The sequence below is a fragment of the Aythya ferina genome, assembly GCF_964211825.1.
Source record: "Aythya ferina genome assembly, chromosome: 8".
NCBI lineage: Eukaryota > Metazoa > Chordata > Aves > Anseriformes > Anatidae > Aythya > Aythya ferina.
In genome coordinates, this window is record NC_140304.1 from 4,189,757 (window position 1) to 4,217,169 (window position 27,413).

At 38.2% G+C, this 27,413-nt stretch overlaps 1 protein-coding gene across 10 annotated transcripts in view; it reads right to left on the minus strand.

Moving 5' to 3' along the window:
• The window catches only part of PLPPR5 (phospholipid phosphatase related 5), a 286,848-nt gene that overhangs the window by 47,275 nt on the left and 212,160 nt on the right, over positions 1-27,413 (minus strand). For all 10 annotated transcript variants that reach the window (XR_014695394.1, XM_084527296.1, XM_084527290.1 and 7 more), the window contains 4 exons: positions 17,623-17,755; positions 15,052-15,302; positions 6,897-7,073; positions 5,092-5,211 (listed from right to left, as the gene is read on the minus strand). Coding sequence is in view for 9 of the 10 variants with exons in the window: in XM_084527296.1 (XP_084383422.1) it covers positions 5,092-5,211; positions 6,897-7,073; positions 15,052-15,302; positions 17,623-17,755 (681 nt within the window). In the remaining variant the exon portion in view is untranslated. The remainder of the gene's footprint in view (positions 1-5,091; positions 5,212-6,896; positions 7,074-15,051; positions 15,303-17,622; positions 17,756-27,413) is intronic.

A 27,413-nucleotide genomic window follows, 5' to 3' on the forward strand; every position in this document is an offset into this window, starting at 1 on the left:
AATTAGAGCATGCTGAGGGGCTGCTCACAAGCAGCAGTTTCACAGACAGGCACACCAGATTTTGTATTATTCATTCTAAATTGACAGCATCAGCTTGGTGTCAGCACCGCAAACAAGGCATGCTTCATAACCATGCTCTCACACCACTAACAGAAAAATGAAAGGCTAAAAGGCTAAGCCTTGAGTGCAGGTTCCTGGGGGAAATTATCCATATCTGGATAATGTTAAATAATTGAAAAAGTCCATACTTACCAAGTTTCTTTCTGATTTGCAGTTTTCATTATATTTAACATTTTTAATCTGAAAATTCCGTTCTGTTCTCATTGATACAATTATAAATAATCATAAATAGTCATCATCTTAAAGATTCTTCTATTTTTGAAAACAGGAATGTGAAAAATTGTTTGTAGTTCTTCACACAGTAGGGTTTGTTAATAGAAAAACAGCACTGTAGTAGTTCTGGCAAAAACAGTAATAACTATAGTTTAGTTACCATAAAATTCTCCTGGTCAGTAAAGCTTATTTTATGCTTTTGCTGGACAAGCCATGTTTTTAGAGAAAAGAACGAGTTTAAGTGAAATTCCCCATCTAAAACATTGCAGACCTGCACAGAACGCTGCCACCACACATTGTTTTCATTCCATACACAAACACACAGTGCACTCTTGCACATGTTTATTGCCTTATGTGAAGATGGTCAAAATGGTCCATTCCTGATATCCAGGAGAGGAACCTAATGATGCGTGCTTTGAAGGAGTTTTGTTGCAAAGGATCTTCTTGGTTGTTACTAATACCTTGATTCTTTAACACCTACAACATGTATATTTGAGGAGTTCACATTGAATATATTGTTCCGTTTCCTACGTTTAAATATTTTATTTGAAAGTTAGATGTTGTGATCACAGTTTGCATTCAAATAAAGATAATTCTTTTACAATTCCCTACAACCAGATCAAAGCAGAAAGATTTGTGTTCATGTCCTACTCAAATTTTTAAGATTGGAACAAAATTGCTCAGCTGCCTCTTCTGGGTTTGTGTTTCTGTGTGTGAAACAGTGTTTTATTGTGTCTCCTTTAACATAACGTATTATCAAGAGAACCACTATGACAACAGAAATTTGAAAATCTGCCCATAGGCTAATGTAAGCACATGAGCTCTTGTCAAGCTGTCCTGAAATCACACATGCATGTATTAAAACACTGCCTGTAGGGATACCTACGTACACTTGTGGACACAAAGCACAGCAGCATTTGGATTTGTCAACTAAAATATTTTGGAGCAATAAAAATAGACACAAGCCCTCTCTCCCATTCTATCACAGCACAATGACCTAAAACGTGCTCATGTTTTGCATTTAGCCTGTGAGTTCAGTGATGAGCCATCGGTCTCACTAGAGAGCCCCAGGGACAATATCAGACTGCCCTACCACACTGCGCGTACACAAGCACACACACCAGTGAAAGATCCCTTAGTACCAAAATGCTTAAGACCTCTGTATCTCATGAACAATCAAGTTGGAGTAAACAGAAAACATGTTATAGACGGAAAAAAGCTTCTACAGTTTTGAAAGTCTAATTTAAGAGGGATCCAGGACAATATCTGTACTTACTGCAATTAAAATGTTTCATCTCCACCATAACCTTTGGCACATACACAGTATATCAAGAATTACGGTGCCAAACTCTATAAGACTTTTGAGACAATTGGCCCTGATTGGTATGATAGGCAACAAGAATGTAAGAATGTCGTATATTGTGAGAGGAATTCCAACTACTTATCATCACTAAAAATGACTGTGTCTCAAAAAACAACCACCACCACCGCTGGCCCATCTGTAAAGGTAAAAAGACTGTAAACTACCTGTTTCTTGTTCACAGTCTGCTAGAGTCAGTCCCATGGGTGGAGTAGAAGCAATCTCACATGGGTGGAATACAAGCTATCTCACGGTAAAAAAGAGCGGCGGTTGTGTCTGGGGATGTGATTTAGGCATTGTTGACAGAAGTAACACTACAAAGGGATGCCAAGCAGAGGCTTTGGGGATAAATTCAGCTCAGCAGTTGAACAGAGTACTGTGCAAATAAATAATATTGAACAGATGCAGAGAGCACTGTTGATCAGACAGTGATCTCATGCCATAGGAGATGAATTATAATGCCTATCCTAACCCAGCACATTTTTTTTCTTTTCTTCTTACCATCAGAATTTTATCTACTGCCTTAATTCATCCTAAAATGCTCCATATTTCCTTTGTATTTGATTTTTTCAAAGGTAGAATACCTCTAAGAAAAAGTCTAGCATGCTCAGCAGCTACTAGACATTTACCAGCCTTCTGTAAGCCCTAGACAATTTCAGGTGACTTTGGCATGAAACAATAAGGTGTCAGTCTCCCCTGAAATAGGGAAAATTTGTGCCTGCACTGGATGATGGTGGACTTCAAACTCTTCTGGGTGCCACCCAGAACATCCCTATTTCCCAGGAACCCTTATAACAGAAAAACAAGTGTCTCTAACCTTGGCTGTGGTGGGAATAGGGCCTCCCCTCTGTAGCAGAGGGCCTGCTTACAAACTCAAGTTACTGTACAAGAGATGAAGGTCAGAGACAGAAGAGAAAAAAGAGCAGATGGGTGAGTGATGAGGTTTCTTGGCTTTCAATCTTTTCATTAATTCCATGGATGAATGTAGTTAAGGTGAAAGCAATAAGTCTGCGCTGCTGAGCCAGCTCTGGCAAGGATTCTTCAAGGAGACACTCTGCAACTATGTTTTATTTGAGTGCATAAGAAGTGGGTACCCATGCAGAACAGCTTCATCATTTGCATGCACCACAATTAAACAGAAGTGTCATGCAAACAGTGATCTACCCTTAACCAGCAGAATCCCAGTTCAGAATATTTCAAGTACACATATTCCTGCTTAAAGTGCACTTCATATGTGGCTCCTGACCCCCACCAGAGCTCAGACAGTGGCAGCACAGAGAGCATGCCAAGCACATTGGTTTTCCAGCAGGAAAGAAAACAAAACACTGCAACAGACAAGTAGCAGATCTGGAAACAGAAGAACAAAGTATTTCCAGGTCTGTGTATTATGCCATGTACCATGTGCTTATTCATTTGTTGGTGAATTTAAAACAATTGCAATGAGAGAGGTCCCATCTGGTACGGATTTCTAATGAAGTCATTCTTTAGGACACCATCTTTAAATTGCTTATTTCCAAATGCCCATATGATTATCATTTTTAAATACCAGTAACAGAGCTGCATTGCTTCATCCCAGCTCTCCTTTAGCCCACAATAACTTTAGTCAGCCAGGTTCTGTTATTCTTAACAGCTAATTTATGATAGTAAGCTGATTTTAATACTGCCACAGGAGCTTGCAGACTGACAATAAAGAAAAAAATCTAAAATATGCCAAATAGGAATGTATACACACTCAGAATGTGGAATTAAAACAGCCCTAACTGAAATATAGTGAAAGCTAATTTGCACATGGCAAAATATGAGTATCACACAAATCATCTAACACCAATCTTTCTAGAGGAGAACGAAGAATGTAAAACAAGACAATAGTTAAAAAGTTAAGACTATATTAATAATTCTTCCAGTGATGGTAGTTAATTGAGATGGCTCAGTTTAGACCCTAGTTTCATGTAAGTATTACTCCTAGTGACTTTCATTTCATAGGGCCTGGATTGTATCCAAAACTTTAGACTAAGCATTTAAACAAAAACAAAAGAAACAAACAAACCACACCTCGCCACCTGCAGCACTTGGAAAAAAAAAAAAAAAGATTTCTCATCAACTACTTGCTAATTCCAATTCAAAACTTTCTGAGGGGGAAACAGAAGAAAGCATTTCCTAACACAAAGTCTCTACATAGTCATCCTCCCATCTCATCTGAAGGAAGAAATGCTTTGCAACAGAGAGAAAGATGAAGCCATACACTGAGATCTCACCAAGTCATCCTCAAGCAGGGCAATTCCTGCAGCCACCCTTCCCATAGCTTTCCCCACATCATCTCAGTCTTGCCTAGGCCAAGTATTATAAAAATAACATTGTTTGTCATGGATAAGAGGGTGTCAAATCAACTAGAAACACGAAAATAACATGAGGTCTTTATCCCCAGAAAATATAAAAATAAAAAAATCAGCAGACAAACTACTGCTCTGATAAGTAGAATCTGCACAGAATATACATTTATGATCTGTGATGGCTTTTGAGCTGTATAATTGTTTATTTATTTATTTATTTTTTTATTGTAGGAGAGCCTAGCACATAAATAAGACATGCTTATTAATATGGTATGTCCTAGGCCAACTGACAGCTTGTTTTGTTTTGACATTTTACAGGGAGCTTACTGAAGGGACTATTTTGAAGATACACATTTATCATCTAAATGCTTGTTCAATCAAATGATACTGTGACCTCCTTATGACAAAATATCAGCAGAAGTAGCTTAGACACATTTGGTTCAAAAAGGCATGTTCGATTATTCTGATAAGAAATCTTTCCCTTCAATGAAATACATAACAAACCTAGGGCTAGCAGCAATTCTTATTAAAGGTCAATTTCTACCACTTTCAAGTGACTAACCCAGGCTGGGAAGTGGTTAAAATATTTCTTCTTGCTTTAATATGAGAAATTATCAGTGGTAACATGGGTTTGCAAGAATGCCGTAGAAACATAATTTTGGTGCCCTAAACAGTAGAATTGTTTACTATCTTGAAACATTGGCATAACAAAAGAGATTTTAATGACAGAGAGTCATTAGAAAGTAGAACTGTGTTAAAAATTTGCATTAGTAACTCTAATTTTCCTTCTAGTAAAAATACCTAAAATATTTTCTTTATTTGATTATGCTATTTCAGAGGTTGTTTGCTCAAAGAATTATTCACATATAGCCTTACCTAACATTTGCATAGTACAACATCATCTTTGCAAAACCAGAAATTTTTATTACAAGAAACTAAAATAACTTTTAAAACAGCACAGTACTTACTCATGCAAAACATCTTGGCCTACCCAGGAGAGTATTGCCAGTATGTTCTTAGCTAAAATCATATTTTTCAGTCACATTTTTTTTAAAAGTCAGACATTACCTTTTCTAATGGGCTTTCTACTCGGGGTATGCTGATCACGGGCATCTGGGCCAGATTATCCATATGAGAATGTTCATGTTCTGGCTGACGTCCTCTGAAGTTATTTACCACACAAACAACCTAGAAGGGATTAGGAGGTAAACAGAATAGCTAAGGAACAACTCATTTTTTCAGCTTTGATCATGACATCTGTAATTAGGCAGAACTGACATTAGCTTTAGTCACAGCTTACAGTAGAAACACTGAAATATGAAGTTCATGTTTTACAGAAAATTCTTAATTAATATTTCATAACAAAAGATTTAAGTAAATTATTTTTTTGGATACATGCATCATCACAGAACCAAAAAGCCCTCTTAAAGCAAATACATTACTGAAGCTAAATAATATAATACTACTTATTAGCAATTTGTATGAATGAATGAACATCCAGAGCACGTGCAGCAGAATATGGTAATAACCTTACATATACATGCCTTTGAAGGGCCTGCACCATCAAAGAATGGTACAGAACTCTTTTGACCAGCAAAGAATTTCTCAAATGGAGAGTGAGAAAGGGAGGATAAAAAGGCAAGGATCACCAAAAGGTTTGATCTGAACTCCATTCCAACAGTGTAGTAGTGACACTCACATAGGCATTTAGTAATGTGGCATAAAGCAATTTGTTCAGGTTTCTACTAATTCAGACACTCAGCCGAGACAATGCTTGCCAACTATATTATCTTCAAAACACAACTAAATTTGATGTCATGTTACTTAAATGAATTTATGCAACACAGCACAAAAGATAAGAAAATGTGCTAGACAGATTTCTTTTGTGCTCTATTTTGTAACTTTAGGGGCACAAACACAACACAAAAACTTAAAAATGCAAAAACAAATACAGCTCCAGGATACCTTGTGTTGAAGGAAACAACTGGAAGTGCCAAAAAGTATATTTTAGAGAAGACCTAAAGCTGCCCTCACATGTATCAGATGAGTGAAAATGCCCACCTCAGCCATTCCTGTGTGAGTTCACAGACAAGGCCAATTTTGAGATCCAAGATCTTGAGATCAAGATCTTGAGATTCCAGAATCAATATCAAAAGAAATTTAATGGGGAAAAAAATCAGTTATATTTCAAAGTTATATTTAGTACTAATACAAGCTGTCAGACAGACAAACTTGCAGGCAATAAGCAGGAGTAACTATTTCATTCTATAGTCTTGCACTGAAGTTATTGGTGAAGGTGATAAATAGATTAATGGCAGCTCTCTGACTGACACTGGCCTGTGACTAAAGATCTCGTGTTGCAACACAGCTCCAGAAAAGGAAGAAGCTAAACAAGAATTTTTGATTGAGAATAACTTAGAATTTCAATTTAAGCCTGAATTAGTATGGAAAAAAAATAAATCAAAGGGAGCATGAAGATTACTTTAAAGCCAGAAAATTATGAACTAATTCAGTGTAGGTATCAATTACAACTTATTCAGTGTAGTTATCATTATACTGTATTTAATGTTTTATAAATTAAATTATGAATAAATGTTATTCTGAGGGATATGTACTTGCTTAAAGTAGGGCTTGATGCAAAAATCATTGGTTGAAACTCATTAGTCTGGTTTACATGAAAGTCGAAACAGATAATTTGATCAACCCATTATTTGGTATTTCTGAATGTATGTAAATATATCTAAGGAAACTGATACATTAAAAAAATAGAATCACCTCTTTGTCTGAAAAGTCAAGTTTACTAATACTTGCTAGGAGATACAAACCAATATACTGATATTTTTCCAACAGAAGTGACACAAATATACACTTACCAAAAACACTGCTATAGATATTCCAATTACAAATCCTGCTATTACATCTGACCAGTGATTTCGATACTCTGCTACTCTGTTGATTCCAGTAAGGAAAGCTAAGCACATTAAGCCCAAACACAGAACAGGTTTTGCAAGCCTTGTTCCTCTGGCTTTTACTGTGCTGGTGATATACATCTGAAAAGTAGAAAGGAAGAAAGTTTAAGACTGATTGACAATATATTCTACTAACTGGTGAAGAGAATCTCTGAAACTTCAGGAGTGGGAGGATATAAAGAACCAAGAAAGTAAAAGTGTTACACAAGATAAAGTCTTCACACTCTTTTCTCAGAGGAAACTCTTCTTACAGAATAAGAGTTAGACCACAGTAATTTTATGTCTTATGTGAACCTGGAAAACCCCCAAAAGAACACAGTAATTAGACAATTCTATCCTATCATTCTCAATTTACGCATTTATTTATACAGAGAAGTAGAGAGACTGACTTTTCATATCCCGGTGTTAGCAATAATAGCAAGAGATCTTCTCTTGAAAGGTGCTACATCAAGGCCTGGTTTTTACTAGCAAATGCCTTTCTTCCTCATACATGGCTTCTCCATGTTATTAACTAGAGACTTCACAGAATCATCTAGGTTGGAAGAGACCTCCAAGATCACTGTCAAAAAGCAATGAAAATTGAACTAGATATCAGCATCTACTTATATAAACAAAATGTAATAGTTTTAACCAGTGCTGGATGGACACAATCCCATACCTCACAGACACTGACTGAAGATATTTAGTACTAATTTCCCACATAAACCAATCTAAATACAGAAACTTTTATACAAACTCCAAGAAATTGAAATGCCTAGCTCTGTTTGCCATCTAACTGTCCCTGTGCAGTACAACTGAATTAAAAGCAGTGTGTGGTAGTAGACCAGCTCTTCTGCCCTAAGAGTAGGTGCATTAAGGACTACAGGGTTTAAGCCAGTGCTTCCCAAATTCTGATGGCCCAATGGGAGAAATGAATTTCAAAGCTCTGAACTTCCATTCTCCTGTTTATACTTAATCTTGGCATTAAGGCTGTTTGAAAGTTTCACCCTGAAAAGTAATACTTCAGCTGAATAGGATTTTGAGAGGGAAAAAAGTACTTACTTTCTGTAGAAGATCCTTCTGCAGCTAAACCACCAAAATCCATAAATCCTTCACATTTAGACAAAACGCTATGGTTTTAGGACTGAAGAACAGAAGTTTCTTTGTGGGGTTTCACTAGAAACTCAAACTGTAATGTCAATACTTTGAATTGCAAAGGGAAACAGATGAATCTGCACTAACAAACTGGTACCTTTCTAGCTAACAAACGGGCAGCCCTTTGGCTTGTTTCTCACCATCTGAAATTTCAGCTGAATTGGCTCACTAACAAGTTAGGCACTGCTGCAATAATCCAGTCAAGAAAAATATCAGAAAGTGTGGTTACAGTTAGGGTAATTTAACTTCCAGGAAGGAAGGAGTGGTCAGAGCTTGTCTGATAAGAACATCTGCCAGTCATTTTGTTCAAAACACTAGAGAAATAATCAAGGCATAAGGGGGAAAAAAAAACAACTAACATAAGCAGGCAGATTAAAATCACAGCAGAGTACTGCAACACACACATTACATCATCAACGTACCTTATGTGCCAAACAGCAGACTAATAGCATGCTTTCAACTAGTGCAAACAGTGCAAAGTTTTGAAAAAAAAGTTTAGGGTTGTACTTCCAACCCACAGTTATCCTTTCTCCTTCCTAGTTCATTTAAGAAATAGTGTTTCTCCTTTTTCTGACTAGCCTTTCATCTTAGGTCCTTTTTTTTTTTTTTTTTTTTTTTTTTTTCCCCTCAAACTCTCTTCTTTAGTGAGTTGCTCTTACCATGTGGAATGCTGACAAGATAACTGCAGCTTTCATTTCCAGCTCTTTAGCCCCAGCAACTTTTCTTCAAGCTACAGGACAGTGCATGCTGAGTCACCCAGCAACCCTCTCTTTGAGCGAGTCTCGCTGTACTTGTGGATACCACTGTTGGGTAACATTAACACTGTGTGTTAGAACATCTGGTGTTTGAGAAAATAGTCTAGTATTCTGAATGCCCAGGAAATCTTAGTGATGTATTTCATTTCTATAACATCTAGTCATCATCCAAGCAGATGATCTCAATTTTTATGAAGTCAAAACACAATGTAAATAGCTGATTCTTCAGTACTTCAGTCAAACTTCAGCTTTGTATTAGAAATGTTGAACTGAAGAGTGATCTGCAGAAAATTCTCAGTAACTCTTTTTAAAATAAGCATGTCCTTCAAATCTTTACTCAGACAAAGCACTCAGCAAGCAGAAACAACTGCAGCCTTGTGTTGTGCCTCTTGCGACTAACAAAGACCCCATTTGCTATGTCCCCTCCTATGCACAGATGCAAGATTGCCATACCCAGTCCATTATTCACAATAACCAGAGGGATCTGCCAGCATGGGTACCATTTTTATCTTTTCTTAAAGGTGAGCCTCCAAGATATTATGGACGGTATTCTATTAATCAACAGAAAGAGGGCAAACTTCTCTTACTGGAATATGACATTGACAAGTCTACACGTTTTCAAAGCTCTGTATAGGAAACACTGAATCCGGCAAGTCAGGACTCACAGACATACATTTCTAATCTTTTCCTCTAGCAGCTCTAGTACTAATTGACTTATCAGTCAATTCAGTCAAAGATCTGATTCCCATTAAAAATAAAATGTAATTAAGTAGCTTTCTTCTTCTTGATTCTGGAAGAAAAGCTCCATACACAGACACAAACGTAGCAAGGTCCCAGACTTCCATTTTAGTTAGAGTGGAGCTAGTCGTCAGGTTGGGCACACCAGCCAGGATGAGGGTTAATTTTCCTGTCTGATCAATCAGACCGTGTCCCAGGAAGTGGGGAGGCAGATGCCCTCCATGCTTGCTGTTTTGGTTCCCCTTGAAGCAGATGGTCAGGGGGTACTGACAAAGGGACAAACCAGTCTGTTAGTGGGCAGAGGAAAATGACTCATGAAGCAACAAGCAGAAATGGGAGGAATCATTGTACAGGCACCTGTCCCAGGCAGCACTCCAAATAAACATGACTATGTTTTGTTTTGGTCTTATAGTGTACTAGCACTAAAAGAAAAAAAAAAAGAAAGAAAAAAAAAAAGAAAGACTCCTGCAAGTAATATAAGTTACAGATCTTCCACCTGAGGAATGCACAGTTTTCAACATTTGTAACAGCTACAAGAAAAGAGATAGTAAGAGATCAAAAACATGGAAAAGTAGTGGGCTAGGATGTAGTTTGCAACCAAGTTCAATGCTTAGTTTGAATCCTGCCTGGTAATATAAAAGCTCTCCAGCTTCCTTGATTGGAAGGAATTACTGGGTCAAATTATTACCAGAGCAAACCACCACAGTCCTATCCTTAAAATCATCTGGGCCTCACTGCAACCCAAACTGCCCACTGAAGATTTTTTTTAATTTTAGTTATTTTGAAGACTTCTCCAGTTTTCTTGATATGCGTTGCAGCAATTATTGAAGACCCTTGGCGAAACTTGGGTTTCAAAGTCAGAGGCCTGGGTTGGCAAAAGGAAAAGGAAGTTCTAGGAATTCTGGAACTTACTATGAAGTGTCCCACTAAGAATTCCGCACAGTTGTAATTTTAAGCAACTGGAAGAGGTATTCTTCAACTTATCAAGACAGTAAGATACATTCAAATATTAACTAGAACTAGTTCAGTCTACAGAGGTCATTATCTTGAGTGACTGAATTGTAATGAAGAACTGACTGAGAAGAAATCTCCAGAGGTCTTTAGATAAATCCCCAAACCAAATTGTAACGTTACTTTGCTATCCAGTGTGAAGCATCCAATATATGAAGAGCTGTACAATCAGTGTCAGCAGATACTTTTACTCACTGAGCCATATACCAAAAAGAAATCCTACTTTCCTAACACTGTCCCTGAAAAGCTTCCAAAATCCTTTAATCCTTCAACTTCTCAAAAAATAAAATTAAAATTAAAAAGGCAACAACAAACCAGACTCCAAGATTCTGTTGCAACTCAATAGTCCCTTAAAGCCTATCAGAGGCCCATCATGCCCCTGTCAGCTACCCACTGAATGGGACCCAAATGGGCACTTCAAGAAAAAGATCTTCAGAGATGAGCAGAGACCTGCACCTAAAGACTGGATCAAGGAGCAACACTGGGCAGTGTCATCATCACCTTGCCAGCACTGTAACCCAGACGGCATTGTCTTTTCCCAGTGACTTATAAACACATTAAACAACAGGGATGATACAGCAACATCCAGAAGCAAGAACCTTGCAGAACAGAAGATCAAGGTCCCAACAAAAGCTCTGCAGATGGGAAAGAATTATTTGTCAGCTTCATCTGCTAGCCCTGCCTGAGGCTGTAGTTGTGGCCAGGGGTTCACTGTACAGAGCAACAAAAGCAGCCCATGGACCTAAGGGCTATGTTTATTATAAAAACATTAAACCTCTATAATTACATCTGCTCCTCTATCATTACAAATCCAAAACAGGTCTGAAATGAATCTGATAGCATCAAGTCCAAAAATCATGCTTTAGATAGGTTAGTTGCCTACTGCTCATCCAACGCAGTAAGAAAAAGCAACATTTTGTAGAATTAAACAAAATTTGTTTTAAACTACAGCCAGCAATGATCAATCCCCTAGGTTTGCAGCAACAAAGGACAACTGTTAGTCATAGTCTCATATTTAAATCCATGGAAATAGATTGACTACATCTTCATAGACCACTTTAAAATCCTACCAAAGAAAGACTCATGACTTCTCATTTTCGTGTCAGTTGTGGAGAAAAAAAAAAAAAAAAAAAAAGTATGTGCATAAGGGCTGCTTCAAAATATATCTCTAATCATCCAGGCTGTGTCAGCTTATGCATATTAAAATGTGTCTCATACAATTATATTCTATTTAATAAACCCACAACGTTTGCCTCAATACCTATGTCAGCAGATGTTGTTCAGCTGAGAAAGGGTGAATTGCAATGCTGATAAGAAGTGACTGCTGATGCAGTCAACTTATTATCCGAACTTCAGCACACACATGCACACACACACACACGAGATCTAAGATGAGCTGAGCAGACAGCTAAGAAAATATCCAGCCAGCTAAGGTATAGATTTTGGAATAATTTATGGTAGTTTATTATGAAGATTTTGGTACACTAGGGATAAATAAACCTAAATCTCTGAAGAAGGTAAGTAATGGAACCTTGAAAGCATCTGCATTTTGAGCAGGGTAGAGAAAACATCTAACCATAGTGCTGCCATTCAACGTTTCAGCTGCTGAGTCTCGATAGGTCCTGAGAGAAAGCAGTGGAGACAAACACTACAGAGAGGCCTAAATATTAGCAGTACAATTGTTTGCAAAAGCCTGTACTTTCAGCAGGAGGGGAATTCAAAGTTACCATAGCAGCCACCCACTCACAAAAGAGGGGAGGGGGGGGAAAAAGGAAAACTCAAGAACTTAGATGAAAAAAACCTATTGTTAACAAGACAATATGCACAGATGCTAGGTGATAAGGACATGGCTGCACTTACATGGAACAAGACCAGGGAATTATTAGATAAAGCATAGGTTTTGATTTCAAATGGGCTGATCATTGAAATATGACTGATCAGTGAAGCCTGGCTGTTTACGTCACCACTTCAGAAAGCAAGGACGCTGGATCAGCTTGTTGCCTGCTTATGTCTTTGAGCTGGTTTCATTTTGTGCACAGCTGGCTGAAATGTCCAGGGAAGATTCTGAAACAATCCCTCTCTCTCCCCCAGATATTTCTGTTAACCAAAAAGAAAGCACATTTTGTATCAGAAAGGATATGCTCATGCTACTAGCTGAGTAGTATATGGAGGTCTTTATGTCCGTGCTCTCAATAACTTTTGTACCACAGCTCATACAAAGACTAGGCTACTGTTTAAATATTCCTCTCCAGTGAATAATGATGAGAAAGTTGTTATTCAGGGCCAACTTTCCCAATAAACATCATGACAGTGTAAGGACATGACCTCAGATACTAGAACATTGCATTTCTTTCCCTGGTGTGTAACAAACAGTATTTTTAGCTGCAAAAAATGCAACTGTTTTTTTTTTTTTTTTTTTAATTATTATTATTTTTTAAAAGACTGACAATATTGCAGCAAGGACCTAAATCTTCAGGCTAGCACTCAGCTGATACATCACAGTAATTAATTTCTTCAGGCAGCCCATAAGAGCTCAGAAATCCTGTCTGCAGTTCACAGTGCTTTGGTTAAGTGATGACACTGTCATGTATCGCAATGATAAACTAGTGACATGGGATATATCCATTTCCACAGTTACGGAAAGATTATGAAGTCATTAAATAGATCACATTGTTTTCCACTTTTGATGTTGTTAATCATATATTGACCAGAGACACCATAAAATTTGCTTGAAGTACTGTAGCTCATAACAAAAACCATGAGGTATTAGGCCTTATCAATGCCTACTTTAAAAGAAAAATGTATTTATACTATTTTTTTTTCTGCTCTGCAGCAGCTGAACAGTTGGTTTCCTTTAGTTACTGTGACTCATGGCAACAGTGGAAATCCAACTTTGCAGATGGATGAGAAAAATAGGAGCAATTAAAATGTAGAAAGCTGAATATTTTCTAAAATAGCTTGCACCAAATTTAGAGGTATGTTTCAGTGAAGCAAAGCCTCAGATATCTCCCCAAATAAAGACAATACTATTAGGAGTCTTACACTTGCCTCAAGTTAGAATAAAATTTAATTGCTCATCTCTTATTTGCAGATAACACTTCTCCTGTACTAACTGATAATCCAAATCTCTAGGTGGCATTGCCCACAAGGAACTTCAGATAAGTGTTGCTGTTAGGGCTGCAGATTTTAAGCAACTGTCTCTAAAACCAGATCCAGAAGAACAGCATTGGCACATTGCCTGTGGATGGTTTGAGATCTTTGCCATGGATCGAGTATCAGCTGACAAGTATCAGCTTCCAGATCAATCAAGAATTAAGGCAGTTTATTAAATATATATGCTCAAAAGTAATACACATAAGTAATACACACTCACAGAAGCGTGTGTATATATGTGTGTATATACATACATGCACACATAGGTACATGCACCCCAACACAGACCACTGCTGAAATACTCCAGGCACAGAAGGGATGACTGCTGCTACGACCAGCAAGGCACACACCTGCCCTGCTCCCCAGTGACACTGAGGGAAACCTTGGGTCCTTCCAGTGGGCCATAAAGGAATGCAATTGCGAGCCCAGGTCAGGTGGAAGATTTCCACAGGGGTGCCCTAGCAACAGTCAACTAAGAAAATGCTCTTCTGCTTGTGAAAGGCACAACATGCGCTCCAGACTAAGGCAGGGAACATTGCACTGAGTTGCCTGAGCAAGACTCATGACTACTGCCCTCTCACCTGCCTCCCAGCACCAGCTCTGATGCCAGTCAGTGAACAGCAGTTTGTCCCAGCCCTGCTCATCACTCCACGTGTCAGAGAGGAGAGAGGGAAGAAAGGATGGACCGTATTGTAGCCTGCTTAAATGCAGTATAAGAGCCTGAGCACCTATGTACCTATAAATACCAATTCTGGTACCTATGGATATGCACAGATCCAGAAAACTTGTGAGATCACTTACATGTGCCCACTCCTCTCCTTTACCCCACCAAAGCCACATGCAATTCTACTAATGCGTACTCAGATAAAACACAGAAAGGGACTACTACCAGTCACAGATAATCCCTACCTTTTTTCTTTACCACCTAGCACAGCCTTTTCCCAGATTTTCTGGAAACAAGGAAAAAGTAAACCAAGAACATGGTTATCCTACACACCAATAACCATTCTGAACAATTTACCCTCCCTCTGCATTGCCCTAGACACTTCCTTAGCTTTCAAGGCTCAGAGGACCACTACATCTGTAACTGTCAGAATGAAGTCAATGAATCAAATTCTCAAAGGCTTCACAGTAACACACAGAAGGTTTGCATACAGAAAACCAAAATTCAACAGTTGCTTTATTTTCCCTCCATTCCTCCCCCCACCAATAGTTTGAGACATGTACTCTCAGAATTATAGTGACATTAAATAGCACAATATACTTACAGCCAGATACATAGCTGCATATACGCTTAGTGCTGCTTCTTTGGATGGGAATGTCTTTCTGGCTTTCATGATAAGGTCTGGGTTTCCCGTACAGGCATGCGCACTACTGATGAATTGTGTATACTGTTTACATCCAAGTGCTGTATAGTTGGGTTTACAAAGTGCAAGAAAATGTGGTGCAAGATTCCCTGTTACTACTTGTCCAGCATTTACAAAGATGTCCGTAGCAAACAGTCCAAATGCGTAAATTCCTAAAGAGGGAAACAAAGAGTTAAATATCCTGACATATTCACTCCAGGACAACATATTATAATATTTATTGCAGTAACAAATCAGCTCCTTCCATTTAGGAACACAAACAACTCCCAAGTGTAGAGACAAGACTGTACCCTAAAGATCCTGGATGATGTTGGAGATTATAATCTCCTACACAACCACAGAAATGATGATGAGACACCCACACACCCAATCTCTCTCCATCCTTCAGGGGAGTATGCTCACCTCTCATACAAACAGCCTGCCTTCCTGAGCCCCCTAGCCACATGTCTCCACCTGTTCAGCGTAGCTAGCTATGCTGGCATCTAGCCTTTGCCTATGTTCACTAAACAGAAGTGACAAAGGCAAATTCTTCACCCCAAAAATCTGTTTCAGAACCAGAGAAGTCAGGGTCTAAGTGGTAAGGAAACTTGAAAAAAATGTAACACATACTGGACATTTTCTTTTCTCTCTCATCTGTAAGGAAGATGAAGTACTGAATAATTTAATACTATCATGCACGAGTTGTCTTCATCTACCTGCTACTGTGTACAACTCTACGCATGGCATATTAATCATATTATCAACACAATGAGCTAAATATATATATATATATGAGGAGCTTCTTATGCTAAAGCATATTTCTAGTCAGACATATCAGCAAAGCATTAAGCATATGTACTTCTTGTTCATTAGAAAGGAATGCATGTATCTGATGATTTAAAAGAAAACAGATTTCTCCTATTCTGAGGTCTCTTTCTATCCTTTTGGAAGCAGAAAGCAAGCTCTGGAAAAAAATGCAAACACAGTGCTCTGACTGGGAGACTAAACCAGCAGATGTGTGTTTAAATTCCACCTGAGCTACAGATTTCCTGTATTTCCATAGGCAAATCAATTTGCCCTTCCCATACTTCAACTCCCTATGAATATAGTGTGAGTTCTGGCAGTTCCCAGCTTCCTGGGGCACCGTGAGGATGAGGACATTAATGGATGCACACCACAGCAGACACGATGCCACAGAAGCATGTGCATTTTTAAAGGTCAGGTTTTTTTCCTCTGCAAAACTGGAATACCAAGCACTGGTATTCTGGCTGGTCAGCAAGGTCACACTAACGTTAATTCACCCTGAGCAGCTAGGCACTAGTGAGCAAAGGATTGTGCCCAGGCACTGCACAGGAGGGCCCTTTCAGCAAGCCCTGGGGATGTGCACTGCCCCAGAATAGGTGGCCACATTGCTTTCTGTGAGCATAATGGGTAGTGATGCCTTGCCTGGTGGAACAGTGCAAAGGCCGCTGTGCATCCCTGCCCTCCCACCAGCTTTGGTTTTTGCTTCTGAGAGCAAGGAGGGCCCACCAAGCGGGAAGGCAGCACTGACACTGACTGCACAGCCCCTGCACGGAGCAACTGGAGCAGGAGGAGCTCCTCCGCATCGCTCCCGCCCCCCTTCTGCATCTATGCAAGACAGTCTCACCCTGAATGACTTCCAGCACTCCTGTGTGACAGTGAGCAATCGTGCTCGCAGACGGCGGGCACGGCTGCGCACAAAGCTGCACAGACACAGCTGTACGCCCCTTCCTGCCCCAGCAGCAGGGGCACACTGAGGATCAGCTGCCCCGGGGCTTCGTGCTCCAGCTGCTTCTCTTAGATATAAGGGAGAAGCAAATAACTGACAGAGAGCCCTGCTATGACGTCCCTGCATGCATTAAAAAGCAGCATCTGGGAATATTCAGCAGACATTGTTTGTGGTGGTACTTCCCTCCCCAAAATACAATTCCATGAAATAAGTGGAAAGCATGACATTTCTTACTCACTGAAGCTGGGAGAGGGTTGGGGTTTTTTGTTTGTTTGTTTTGTTACAGCTGACTTCTGCAGACCAAGGATTTCATTCAGTCCTCTATCAATGATTATAATATATGCTCCAGGCTGGGAAAGTACCTAAACGGTGCTTGCTTTCAGACATACGTTTATATCCCAACGTCCTCAATTTTGGCTGCTGTATGTGTGTACAACCAAAAGGAAACTACTGACCATAGATATGGCATAAGGATATTTCCCTTCTCCATTTCACCCTAGTCAGGGCTCAGCAGTTGTCTTTTGCCTCTCATGGTCCCAATTTTTTCTATTCTTCCTGCTGTTTCTGCAACTGTTTTTTTATCCAAAATTCCAAGAAACTGAATTTGCTCCCCAAAAGGAAAGAAGCCACTGCACCCAAGTTAAGACTACACATGAAACACTGAATATTTTCCCCACGTTAGATTTAAGACATATTTGATCACTCTCATCACTCAGAAAATGGAAACATTAATTTGCTCATACCAAGGAATCTGATGGTTCTGCGCACCAGTGGATTTATATAACAACAGTCTCCAGTTAATATTGTTTTTTCTTGGTTTTCAAAATCCTTTGTAGCTAACTGTAGGCAAAACACTGCAGTTTCTCCAACGATAATCTTAGGGGGAGGAGAAAAAGGGGAGAAAAATGGTACATCAGATTACAGCAAATAAAATATACTAGTATTACAGAGATGGCAATCTCATCTTAAGGAAACAAAACCAAACCAGCACAAAACACAACATAAGCGATCCAAGTTCTGTAAGTTAATCTTCTTAGGAGGAAAATAGGCCATATGGCTTGCTATACTTTATTTGCACTGAGAGAATGAACTTCTCTAACCAGGACTTGGAATCAACAAAACATAACCTAGTTTTCAGAAAGAGGGAAAAAAGAATAACTATTAGTTCAAGAAAAACAAGCTTCATAACACATAGTACGGGGACCAAAGTAAGGGCCAATCCTGGAAGATGCTGAACACTTTCTCTTCCGACATGGCTTTCCCCAACATTCAGCACTTCACATGGGTGGGTTCCAGAGAAAAATTCACAAGAGAGCTCCAGGGCACAACAGAGAATTGGTTTGCCAGTAGATACTTAACAGGGTTTGATCCATATTTTCCCACCTAAGTTTATCTAGTCTGGCTTTAGCTTTGCTTCTTAAGCTTGAACAAAGCGTCGCCATGGATATTTTAACATTAAGCATGGTCTGTTTCCTATTCATTAAACCAAATTCACTTGTCTATAGCTCATGAACAATACAATTGGTTAAAAATTCTCACACACTCACAAATAAGAAAAATACAGATTTTGAATGTAAAATATCCCCTCTAAGACACATATTTACCTGTACAGGAAGACATGACTCCTAATTTACTTATGACAATTATGGTATTCAACCTTAATAGCCAAGGACAAACCATAAGCGTGTATTAAGCCTTATTACTAAGCTTTATATTGAAGCTCTACTGCAGGTAGAACACGTATGATCAAAAAGCGTAGAGATGGCCACTGTATTCTAACTTTGGTTCACTGTGGGACTTAAAATAAATAAATAAATAAATAAATAAATAAATAAATAAAACGGTGCTTTCTCTCTTCTGTGTATATAGCATTAAAGTTTACTGATAGGTACATCACACTGCTAAACAGGAATGAAGACCAGCAAATTAAAGCATTAATGCTACACAAATACAAGAAATAATGTTGTCAAATCAGATTAATTGCCTAGGTTTTCTAAACCGTTGAGCCAACAGAAGATTATAAATCTTTTCATATATCACTATAGATATGAACAGTTCTACAGACAGGACTGTTTATACATATATTAAAAAACAAGCACACAGCTTAAAGAAAACTGTGGGAAATGGCTCATACGCAGTTTGTTGTCAACCAGAAGAATGCAATTAATGACCTTATTTAGTTATTCTTGAATATATACAAATGACTTTTGGCTAAATTGAGACACACAAAGGAGGAGAGTGCTTCTCATAAATAATGTGGCATAAATAAAAATAACTTTGTGGTGGTGTTTAACAAGCAAAATTGAGTTTGTCAGAGAAAAAGCTGTCTTCTATTACTTTACTCTGGCTTCAGATCCTTGTGGCCTTATTAGATGAAACAGAAACGTGAGTACCTGAACTAACAAGTATCCACTCAATACTTTGATGCAAGAAAATTTTCTGCATACTGAAGTACAGTTCTTTTACCTATAAGTAGTAAATGATCAGTACACTTATGAAATGTAACTCAATCTTGAATCCAAGTTTATCAAAATTGTGACAATGATAACATGAATTCATCCCAATAATTCCTACAGCTCTCATGAGAAAAACAAAACAAAACCAAAAACAATTCTAACATGACTCATAAGGATGAGAATTGAAACACTAAGATTTTTATGTTGAGTCACAGCAACTCCCTTGAAACATCAGGGACTAGGCAACCTGAACATTCTCACTTAACTGATTTTCTTTTTTTTTTTTTCACCAAACCCAATAAATTTTAGTGAAATTATTGCAGATTTCCAAACGATAAAGAAGAAAAAGGGAAGCCAGCATGGTCAACTCTCCTGCTTTGAGCAGAGTCTCTAAATCTGCTGATCATGACCAAGGGTTCTTTCCTTCTGGTTTGCAGGGAAGCTGGGGTCAGCAAATGGAATAACTGCTCATTCAGTTATACAGAAAGAGATGGTCACTTCCAACAACTTGTCTTCATCAGCTGTATCTGGTTCCTTGCTGCTAGCAACAATTTCCTCTTATTACATTTCCCATCTTTGATGGTGACGTGGATGAAGAAAACCCACTGCTCCAAGAATAGCAGGGATCAGTATTCAAGTTCTTAGCTGAACAAAAATGTTCTTACAGGTGCAAGGGTCAGAACAAGGCAGAATTCAGCAATGACAAAATATTTGCTATAGCAGGCCTAGTGCACTACCCTCAGAAGCAATCTGGGTGGGATATACCACTGAGCACAACAGGCACTCATTTCTATGCTTCTGTGGCTTTACTTTGATCCTTCTGGAATTTGGCAATAAATATAGATTCTGTGTTTTTCTGTACTGGCAGCTCAGATAAGCTGTCCTCCCTTCCTCCAGCCTTCTCCACAAGCACAGCTCATCTCAGTAATCAGCCCAGTGATGTTTCAGAACAGAAGAAAAATCTTTTCCAACCACAGTCAGTCCCAGGAGACCCAGTGCAACCTTTTACCCTTCTCTCTGGCACCACTGGCAATAGTCAGCTCTAGAGGGTAGAGGAAAGGAACAACCATCTCCCTCTTGCCCTTTACTGTGATTTGTATGCCTGGCATATTCCAGGAGGAAATAATTTCTCTATCTCCTCTATCACAAGGACCAGTACTGCCCTTTGCTCTCCATATGTGAGCTGTCACAAGTCAATAAATGTTATTTAGGACAAGAGAATAACATGTGCATTTCTCAGGGCAAAGAGTTTCTGAAATACTCCAAAACTGACAGTGGGGAATGCTATAGAGAATCTGAAAGCTCTGTCAACAACCTTTTGGACAGAGCTATGCAAATTCAGGTACAGAAATGTAATTTGCAGTGAAATAAAAAGTGAGGATATTGGAGGTGTCTTTTACCTTCTTCTGTCTGACAGGTGCATACTATTGTATATCACTACAGTTTTTATGAAGAGTAACATATATTAAAATTCTTAGCTCACAGATATTTTAACAGTTGTTAAAAGCAAAGAACATCCTTCCCAAAGGCTGAGAAAACCTTTTGACACAGAGCTACAGCACTGAAGTACAAAGAACAATTTTCACCTGAACAGTAACAGTACAAAGTACAGGCTTTCTAAAGAACATATATATATAGCTTTCCCAGTCCTTAGATAAAAATGCAATATACATAGCTGTTACAAAAAACAGCAAGACAAGAAATACTATCCTGTGGGCATTGGCCCAAGCTCTAACAGACAGCAATCAGCTCCCTGTTCTACTACATCCCTATGATACTGTCCAGAATACCTTTAGTCTTGCTTCACACAATGAAGTGTAATAGAAAGAACACAAAAAATCACCTGAGATAAAAAAAAAAATAAAAAAAAAATCACCTGAATTTAGTATTAATACACTCTTTGTAACTAGCAATAAGAACTAACCATAGACTTAACAGCAAAATCTAAATCATAGGAAAAGTTCTAATCATCTCCATGGCAATCATATCCTTTCGGCGATGTGACAACCCTTTCAACAGACAGGAACTCGGCTTAGGAGGAGTGAGATCTGAGATCTAAAATTAATATCGCTTCTTCTTTCACCTCTTAGCTCCTGATTAACTTACTAGCTGATTTTTTTTTTCCCATGGTGTCTTTGTACTAGCAATATATTTAGTTCTAGACACAAAATACCTGTCCCTATCCTTGTTTACTGCACAGGATGTTTAAAGGTTTTGCACACATCCCCTACGCTGATTTCTTCCTCCCAAATAAGTTCAGATTTTTTCTGTATTAGTCATTTTTCTGAATCCAGGCAAACTGTTCCTAGTTTTAGCACTGCATGTCAGTTTAAAAATCTAATTTGTCCTTCCCCAAAACATCCTTCCAGTATATTCTTAACTTGGTTCTACATTCAGAGTTTTCTCAACTTGAAATGTCAAACCTGACTCATTCCAAATATTAGAACTAGAGCAGCCCTGACCTTGTTGATTTTCCAGTAAACTGACTCCATTAAAAAAGCTTTCCCCAGAGTAATATAAGATTTTTAACAGCCAGCACCTATACAAACTAATGACCTTAAATCAGCACTTCTAGAGTACTAAACCACTAATGAGGTTTATTTTATGGACTAACCTTTCTTATATGACATAACTTTCTATAAAACTCCAGGATTCAAGTTAGGATTAAATATGCATTTGGTGACAAGATATCTGAGGGTACATTCATGTATTTAAACAAGAAAGTTCTGAAACCTAAGGTTGATAATAATGACCATCTGCATTTGGGTTTAGGAAATGGATTTGTGTGTACACGTTCATAGGCCTTTCCTGCTATCATCTGCTTTTGGATATACAAACATTCATGAAATATTTCATTTGGGCCAGGGAACGTGGCAGAATACATGGTTCCCTTTCTGCCAATTCTCTGGGTTATGCTGTAGCTACAGCAACTGCTCAGATGGATGAGTAACACTGAAAAGCAGTTATTGCATTAAAAAGACTACTAAATATTCATCTGTGTTCTGAAGCTTTTGAGTGGAGAACTGTTGACAGTGCTGTGCACTGTAATTTCTCTTCTCACGTCTCCTTTTCATTCATTGTATTTCTCTCCTTTAGGCAAGATTCAAACCCTAACCAAGACTTCTGTGAGACCATATGCAAGACATAACATGGTAAAGGAGATCTCATTGAGCCTACAGCTTTGCCTTTTAATCTAAAATGAACTTCCTTGTACTACTTTCACAGGCAGATGGGAAGCTGGGAATCTGAACTAAAATCTTGGCAATTATCTCTGTATCTCCAAACAAATTGTTATCATTTAAGTTGCATGGCCTCCCCATTAATTTCACTTAGGAGTTTCCCACTTGAAAAATGTGGGGTAGATTTCCTTTAAAAATGTGGCTTTCATAAGCTTTGTTGTTCGTGTTCATTATCTTTTCTTCTTACCATTGAGCAAGCCCATGGCTATGCCTGGCCTATTTTCCCTTTAAAAATGCCATCAACATGCCACGGAGCATAGTGGTCTCTAGAGTTTGGAAAATCTAGCAGCATAAACCTTGGTCTTCAGTGATGCTGTAGATAAGCTCCACTCCCTGTTTTAAGCTAAAATTGCTGTGTGAGGTAACAGCCCTGGCAGGAAAAGCAGAAATGGTATTTCCAACAGTAGCAATTTCAAGTTCATTATGCAGAGCTTTCCCTTGAGGCCATTTTCTTTGTGTTTTTTCTTGTTCTCGTTGCTTCTTGCTTGCTTAAACTGACAGCAAATGCCTGGGTTGATTTCCACAGGAGCGCATTTTCTGTAGTAAAAAATGACCAGGAGTTTTGAAGAAAATGAAAAAATAAATCTTAGATAATATGTCTGCTATTGATTAAATAGAAAATATCTCTCTTGCATTCAGCATAAAGATACAGCACCATACTGCATATCAACTTCTGAAGATATAGGGAAAAGTATAGGAAAAAAATTGCTTTTCTCAAGAAAAGAAGGGAGGGCAGTAAGTCTTTTTCTAGCAAATTTTGTTTTTAAACAATATACTCTTCTTTAAAAAAAAATCAAAATTTTAATACAGATCTTGGTATTCATGGCCATTTACAAAAGACAAATACCAGTATAAGGTTATATGTTTAATTGTGAAATATTATTTAATGATTTCTTTGCAGTATGGCTATACGCCACGAAATAGTAATGTTAATTCTGACAGGGATAGATAGCCTTTACTTCTCTGTGATACATTGCATACAGTCAGTATGTAACAATGGTATAAGTTGCTCATTTCATAATGATGTTAATGCTGTATGAAAGCAGGAGGCACATATTAACCAAGCAGTAATAACTGGCAAGCTTTAAGGTAACCCTGGGAGCATGTAACCACAGAGACCTTGCCAGCTTTGTCACTCACTTCTCAGTGTCTCTCCTTATTCATTTTATTATCATATCACAATAAAAATGAAATACTTAAGTACAATGTCCATAAAGGCTTCTGCCTCCCCTTCCCTTCTTTTTTTTTTTCCTAACTGAGCAGTTGCTCATACGTGTCTCTTCTCCTCTAGAGTTTGCCTGCGTCATCTGACAGGCAGCATCTGCACGGCAGCACCGTCACTAGTGCTGGAAACCTACACACAATGCCTGAGCAAAGTTTGCTTATGTAAAAGATCATTTTGAGAAGTAGTCACCAGGCCCCTGCTATTCTGAGTGCAGTTAAAACAGCCATGTGCCACCGCTGCAGAGGGCGAGCCGTGGCGTGACAGCTTGACCAGTCTCTGATGCCCTGCAGAGGGGTGAGCAAGCGGCTCCAGGGGGAAGCACTGGCCCCACATCCCCTACTCATGTCTCCTGAATGCTTTGTACCACTGTACATTACCTGTACAGACATTAACTGTACCTGGCTGCTTTGTACTGTAGTCCTTCGAAATTTAGAAATGGTTAGAAATGGCCAGGACACAAGAAAAGCAAGCTAAGTAATGCTAACATGGCTGGTTGGAGGCCAAAGAACTGTCTGGCACTTGGCTCCTAACTACCCAAGTGCTGGCACAGTTCCACGTTACTGAGAAGTTTTCTCAATGAACACCTTCCAAGTGGTAGTAGGTAAAAGACTTAGGTGAGAATTTTTTTTTTTCCCCATGTAACAAAGCTTTTCTAATTTTAAAAAATAATATCCAAAAGCAACAAATGTTAATTTAGAGAAAATTCCCATCATCTAAGAAAAACTAGTTATTTTGATCTGAAAATGGTGATGGGGAGAGGAAAGATCAATTCAAATCTGCCTTCTAAAAGCACATAAAAAATCAATTCATGTTCCAAAAAGTAAAATTATTTCAGGCTGAAATACACCAGATAAGTTATTTAAATGAGAAATTGATATAAGTGTTAAATTCTCCTTATTTTCTTTTTGCTAAAAAAAAAAATATTGAAGATGCCATTATCCAAAGTTTCCAAGCTCTATACTTCCCTCAACAAAGAGACCTAGTTAGGAAGATGGGTTTTAATCTGATCAAAGAGCAATTAATTTTACTCTCTGGATCTATCAGTGATACTTGAAAAAAAAAGTTGCTTTAATGTAATTATGTCATCAGGGAATTCGAAAAGCAACTTCACATCAAAATTTTCAGCACCTTTTTTTTCAGGTGCTCAGCTTCAACCTTTAAAATACCATAATATTTGCAAAGGAAAAACAAGCATGTTCAAAACCCTATCATTTATCTTCCTTATTAGAAGATGAATTCCATACAGCATCACTGCAACGTGATTTTCAACCCTGCACTCAGTCGTATCAATTAGGTACTCTGTTGGACTTCAAGTGCTAAATGTGAAAAAGACTGTGTCTCCTTATGGCCTGGCCTTGGCCCTTTGTACTTTCTTGGCTATCCAAGAAAGCAATATTTTTTTTTCTGTCTGTTGAGAGGGATTTGTTTCTTAACCCTTCTTTACATGTTGAAAGCATTATTCCTTGATGAGCACAATACCAGTAATAATTTTAGCCATACCAACAATCACTTCCAACAGCTATGTAACTTCATGCTTTAAACCCTAGGTAATCTACACAACTCCATTTTCCTATTCAAGATCAACATTCAATTGCAAAATTCAAAATAAATGGTCTTTCATCCCTGTTTCAATAAAAACCAATCATGTAAAAGGCATCTCTTAAAGATTCTGGTCACAGACTAGTGGTTTTACAGTCAGTATATGACTGGAGCCAACTGTTCTCAGAGGCTCGGAGGAAGGACACTATCTGAATTTCCTGCTTTTCATACTGTCTTGCTTCTATCTTACTTCTACTCAAGGCAAGCTACATTATGCAGACATTATTCCTGAGATCAGCTCAAGGAAGTCCACTTTCACTGAAATGCCATATTCATCATACAACTGAAACCAAAGGGCCAAATACCCTATCAGTACAAGCACCTTGGTGTTTTAATGTAACTATGGAAAAAACAGGCTGCACATATGATTAATACCTGTGAGATTCCAAAAAAATGTGTTTTGGCTTACTGTGGCAAAATATATGAATGCAAAACCTACACCTGTAATTCTTGACTTTGGTTTATTACTGGCCATTGCTATTTGATCTATTATGATAAATTTATGTAAATAGCTCAATAAAACAATTTTATACATTTTTATTAAACAATTTTATTAAAAACTAGTTTTGCAATAAAACAGCTTTCTTTGAAAGCATGTAACTAACTCCACTCCAGTTATAATGACCTCTATATAAGCTTCTTTTCCTCTACAATTATTTTAAGCCAAACAAACGCATTAAGGTCATTACCTTTTTCGAGTTAAAAATTGAAGGTAACATCCCTGCTAAATTTAACAGGGTCTGTATTAGTTGTGAAAAATCAATGGCATTGTAGAAAAAAGGAATAAAAGGAATACTGCAGACAAAATGGGAAGATCGTTTTCAACTATGAATCTCATCCCAAGAAGATATTAAAATAAAACCAGGAAGCCCTACCAATTTTAGAAGGGAGCAGTGCTACCTGTTTGGGAAGGAGTTTTAACAAGTCAGGCAAATTAGAAAGTAAAATCCAAAACTGTAATGCTCACTTGTAAGTATATTACCTTAAATTCACTGTTATTAAGTAATACTTTATAGTCTTCACACTGCAATTAGGGTAAAGGATCCATGTGGTATTATAAAATTAGTTTAAAACACTTTGAAAGCCTTTACATGCAAAGCATTCATCTAGAACAGTGACTTCATTCTGAGCTGTCTCACATCACTTGTACAAAATACTTACATTCAGCATAAAAACAGCAGTAAAACTACCTAGTAAGCAAACCCATATTTCTAATGCCCATGAAAGCCAACACACAAATGAAGAAACAAAAGCTTGCAAAGAAAAATAGGGACCACACCTTGTATTGCCCGTTCCATGACATGCAGTCCAACTGAATGAAACAGTCCCAAACCCGAACTGACTTCAAGAGACACACAGGAAAGGACACGAGAGATGCTGATCAGTGAGAAAGGATCATAAAGGAAAAGAGAAATCCCTTATCTAGGCACCCCCCAAACAACTAATTAGTACAGACAGAAAACAATCCTGACCATTCACCTGACTCTCTGTCTTCAGTCTTGAAAGCTGTAATTTGACGGTGTGCAATTATTTCTCCTTAAGAGTGCTTGAATATATCCATTTATTACAATAACAATGTTTATTAGAAACAGAATCTTAATGAAGACATAGAAGTGGGAGCAGAGAACTGTTTATGAGTATCAGAGGCTTTAATGATTATTTATCTCTTCATGTAACAGTGCAATTGTAGGGAATGAGGCAGCAAGCTTCTTCACAGAGCGTATCCCATTTGTCTTTATTTGATACGTATTAATGTAGAAGCAAGATCTCAATAATGATTCTGCATATACTGCAGATCAAATATGGGGCATTTACTTTGCAGTTTTGTGCAAATATGATTTGCACCACTCTCATCACTCTTTCACCTCTGCTACACAATGTCTATTTTAGTGCTTTTGCCACAAATCCAGATGGCTGCAGATGTGCAGCTGGCAACACTATGTTGTCTGACCCTGTTTAGGAGTTTACACAATGCAGTGCTTCAATTAGGAGGAAGTCCCAAATGCCCTCATTAC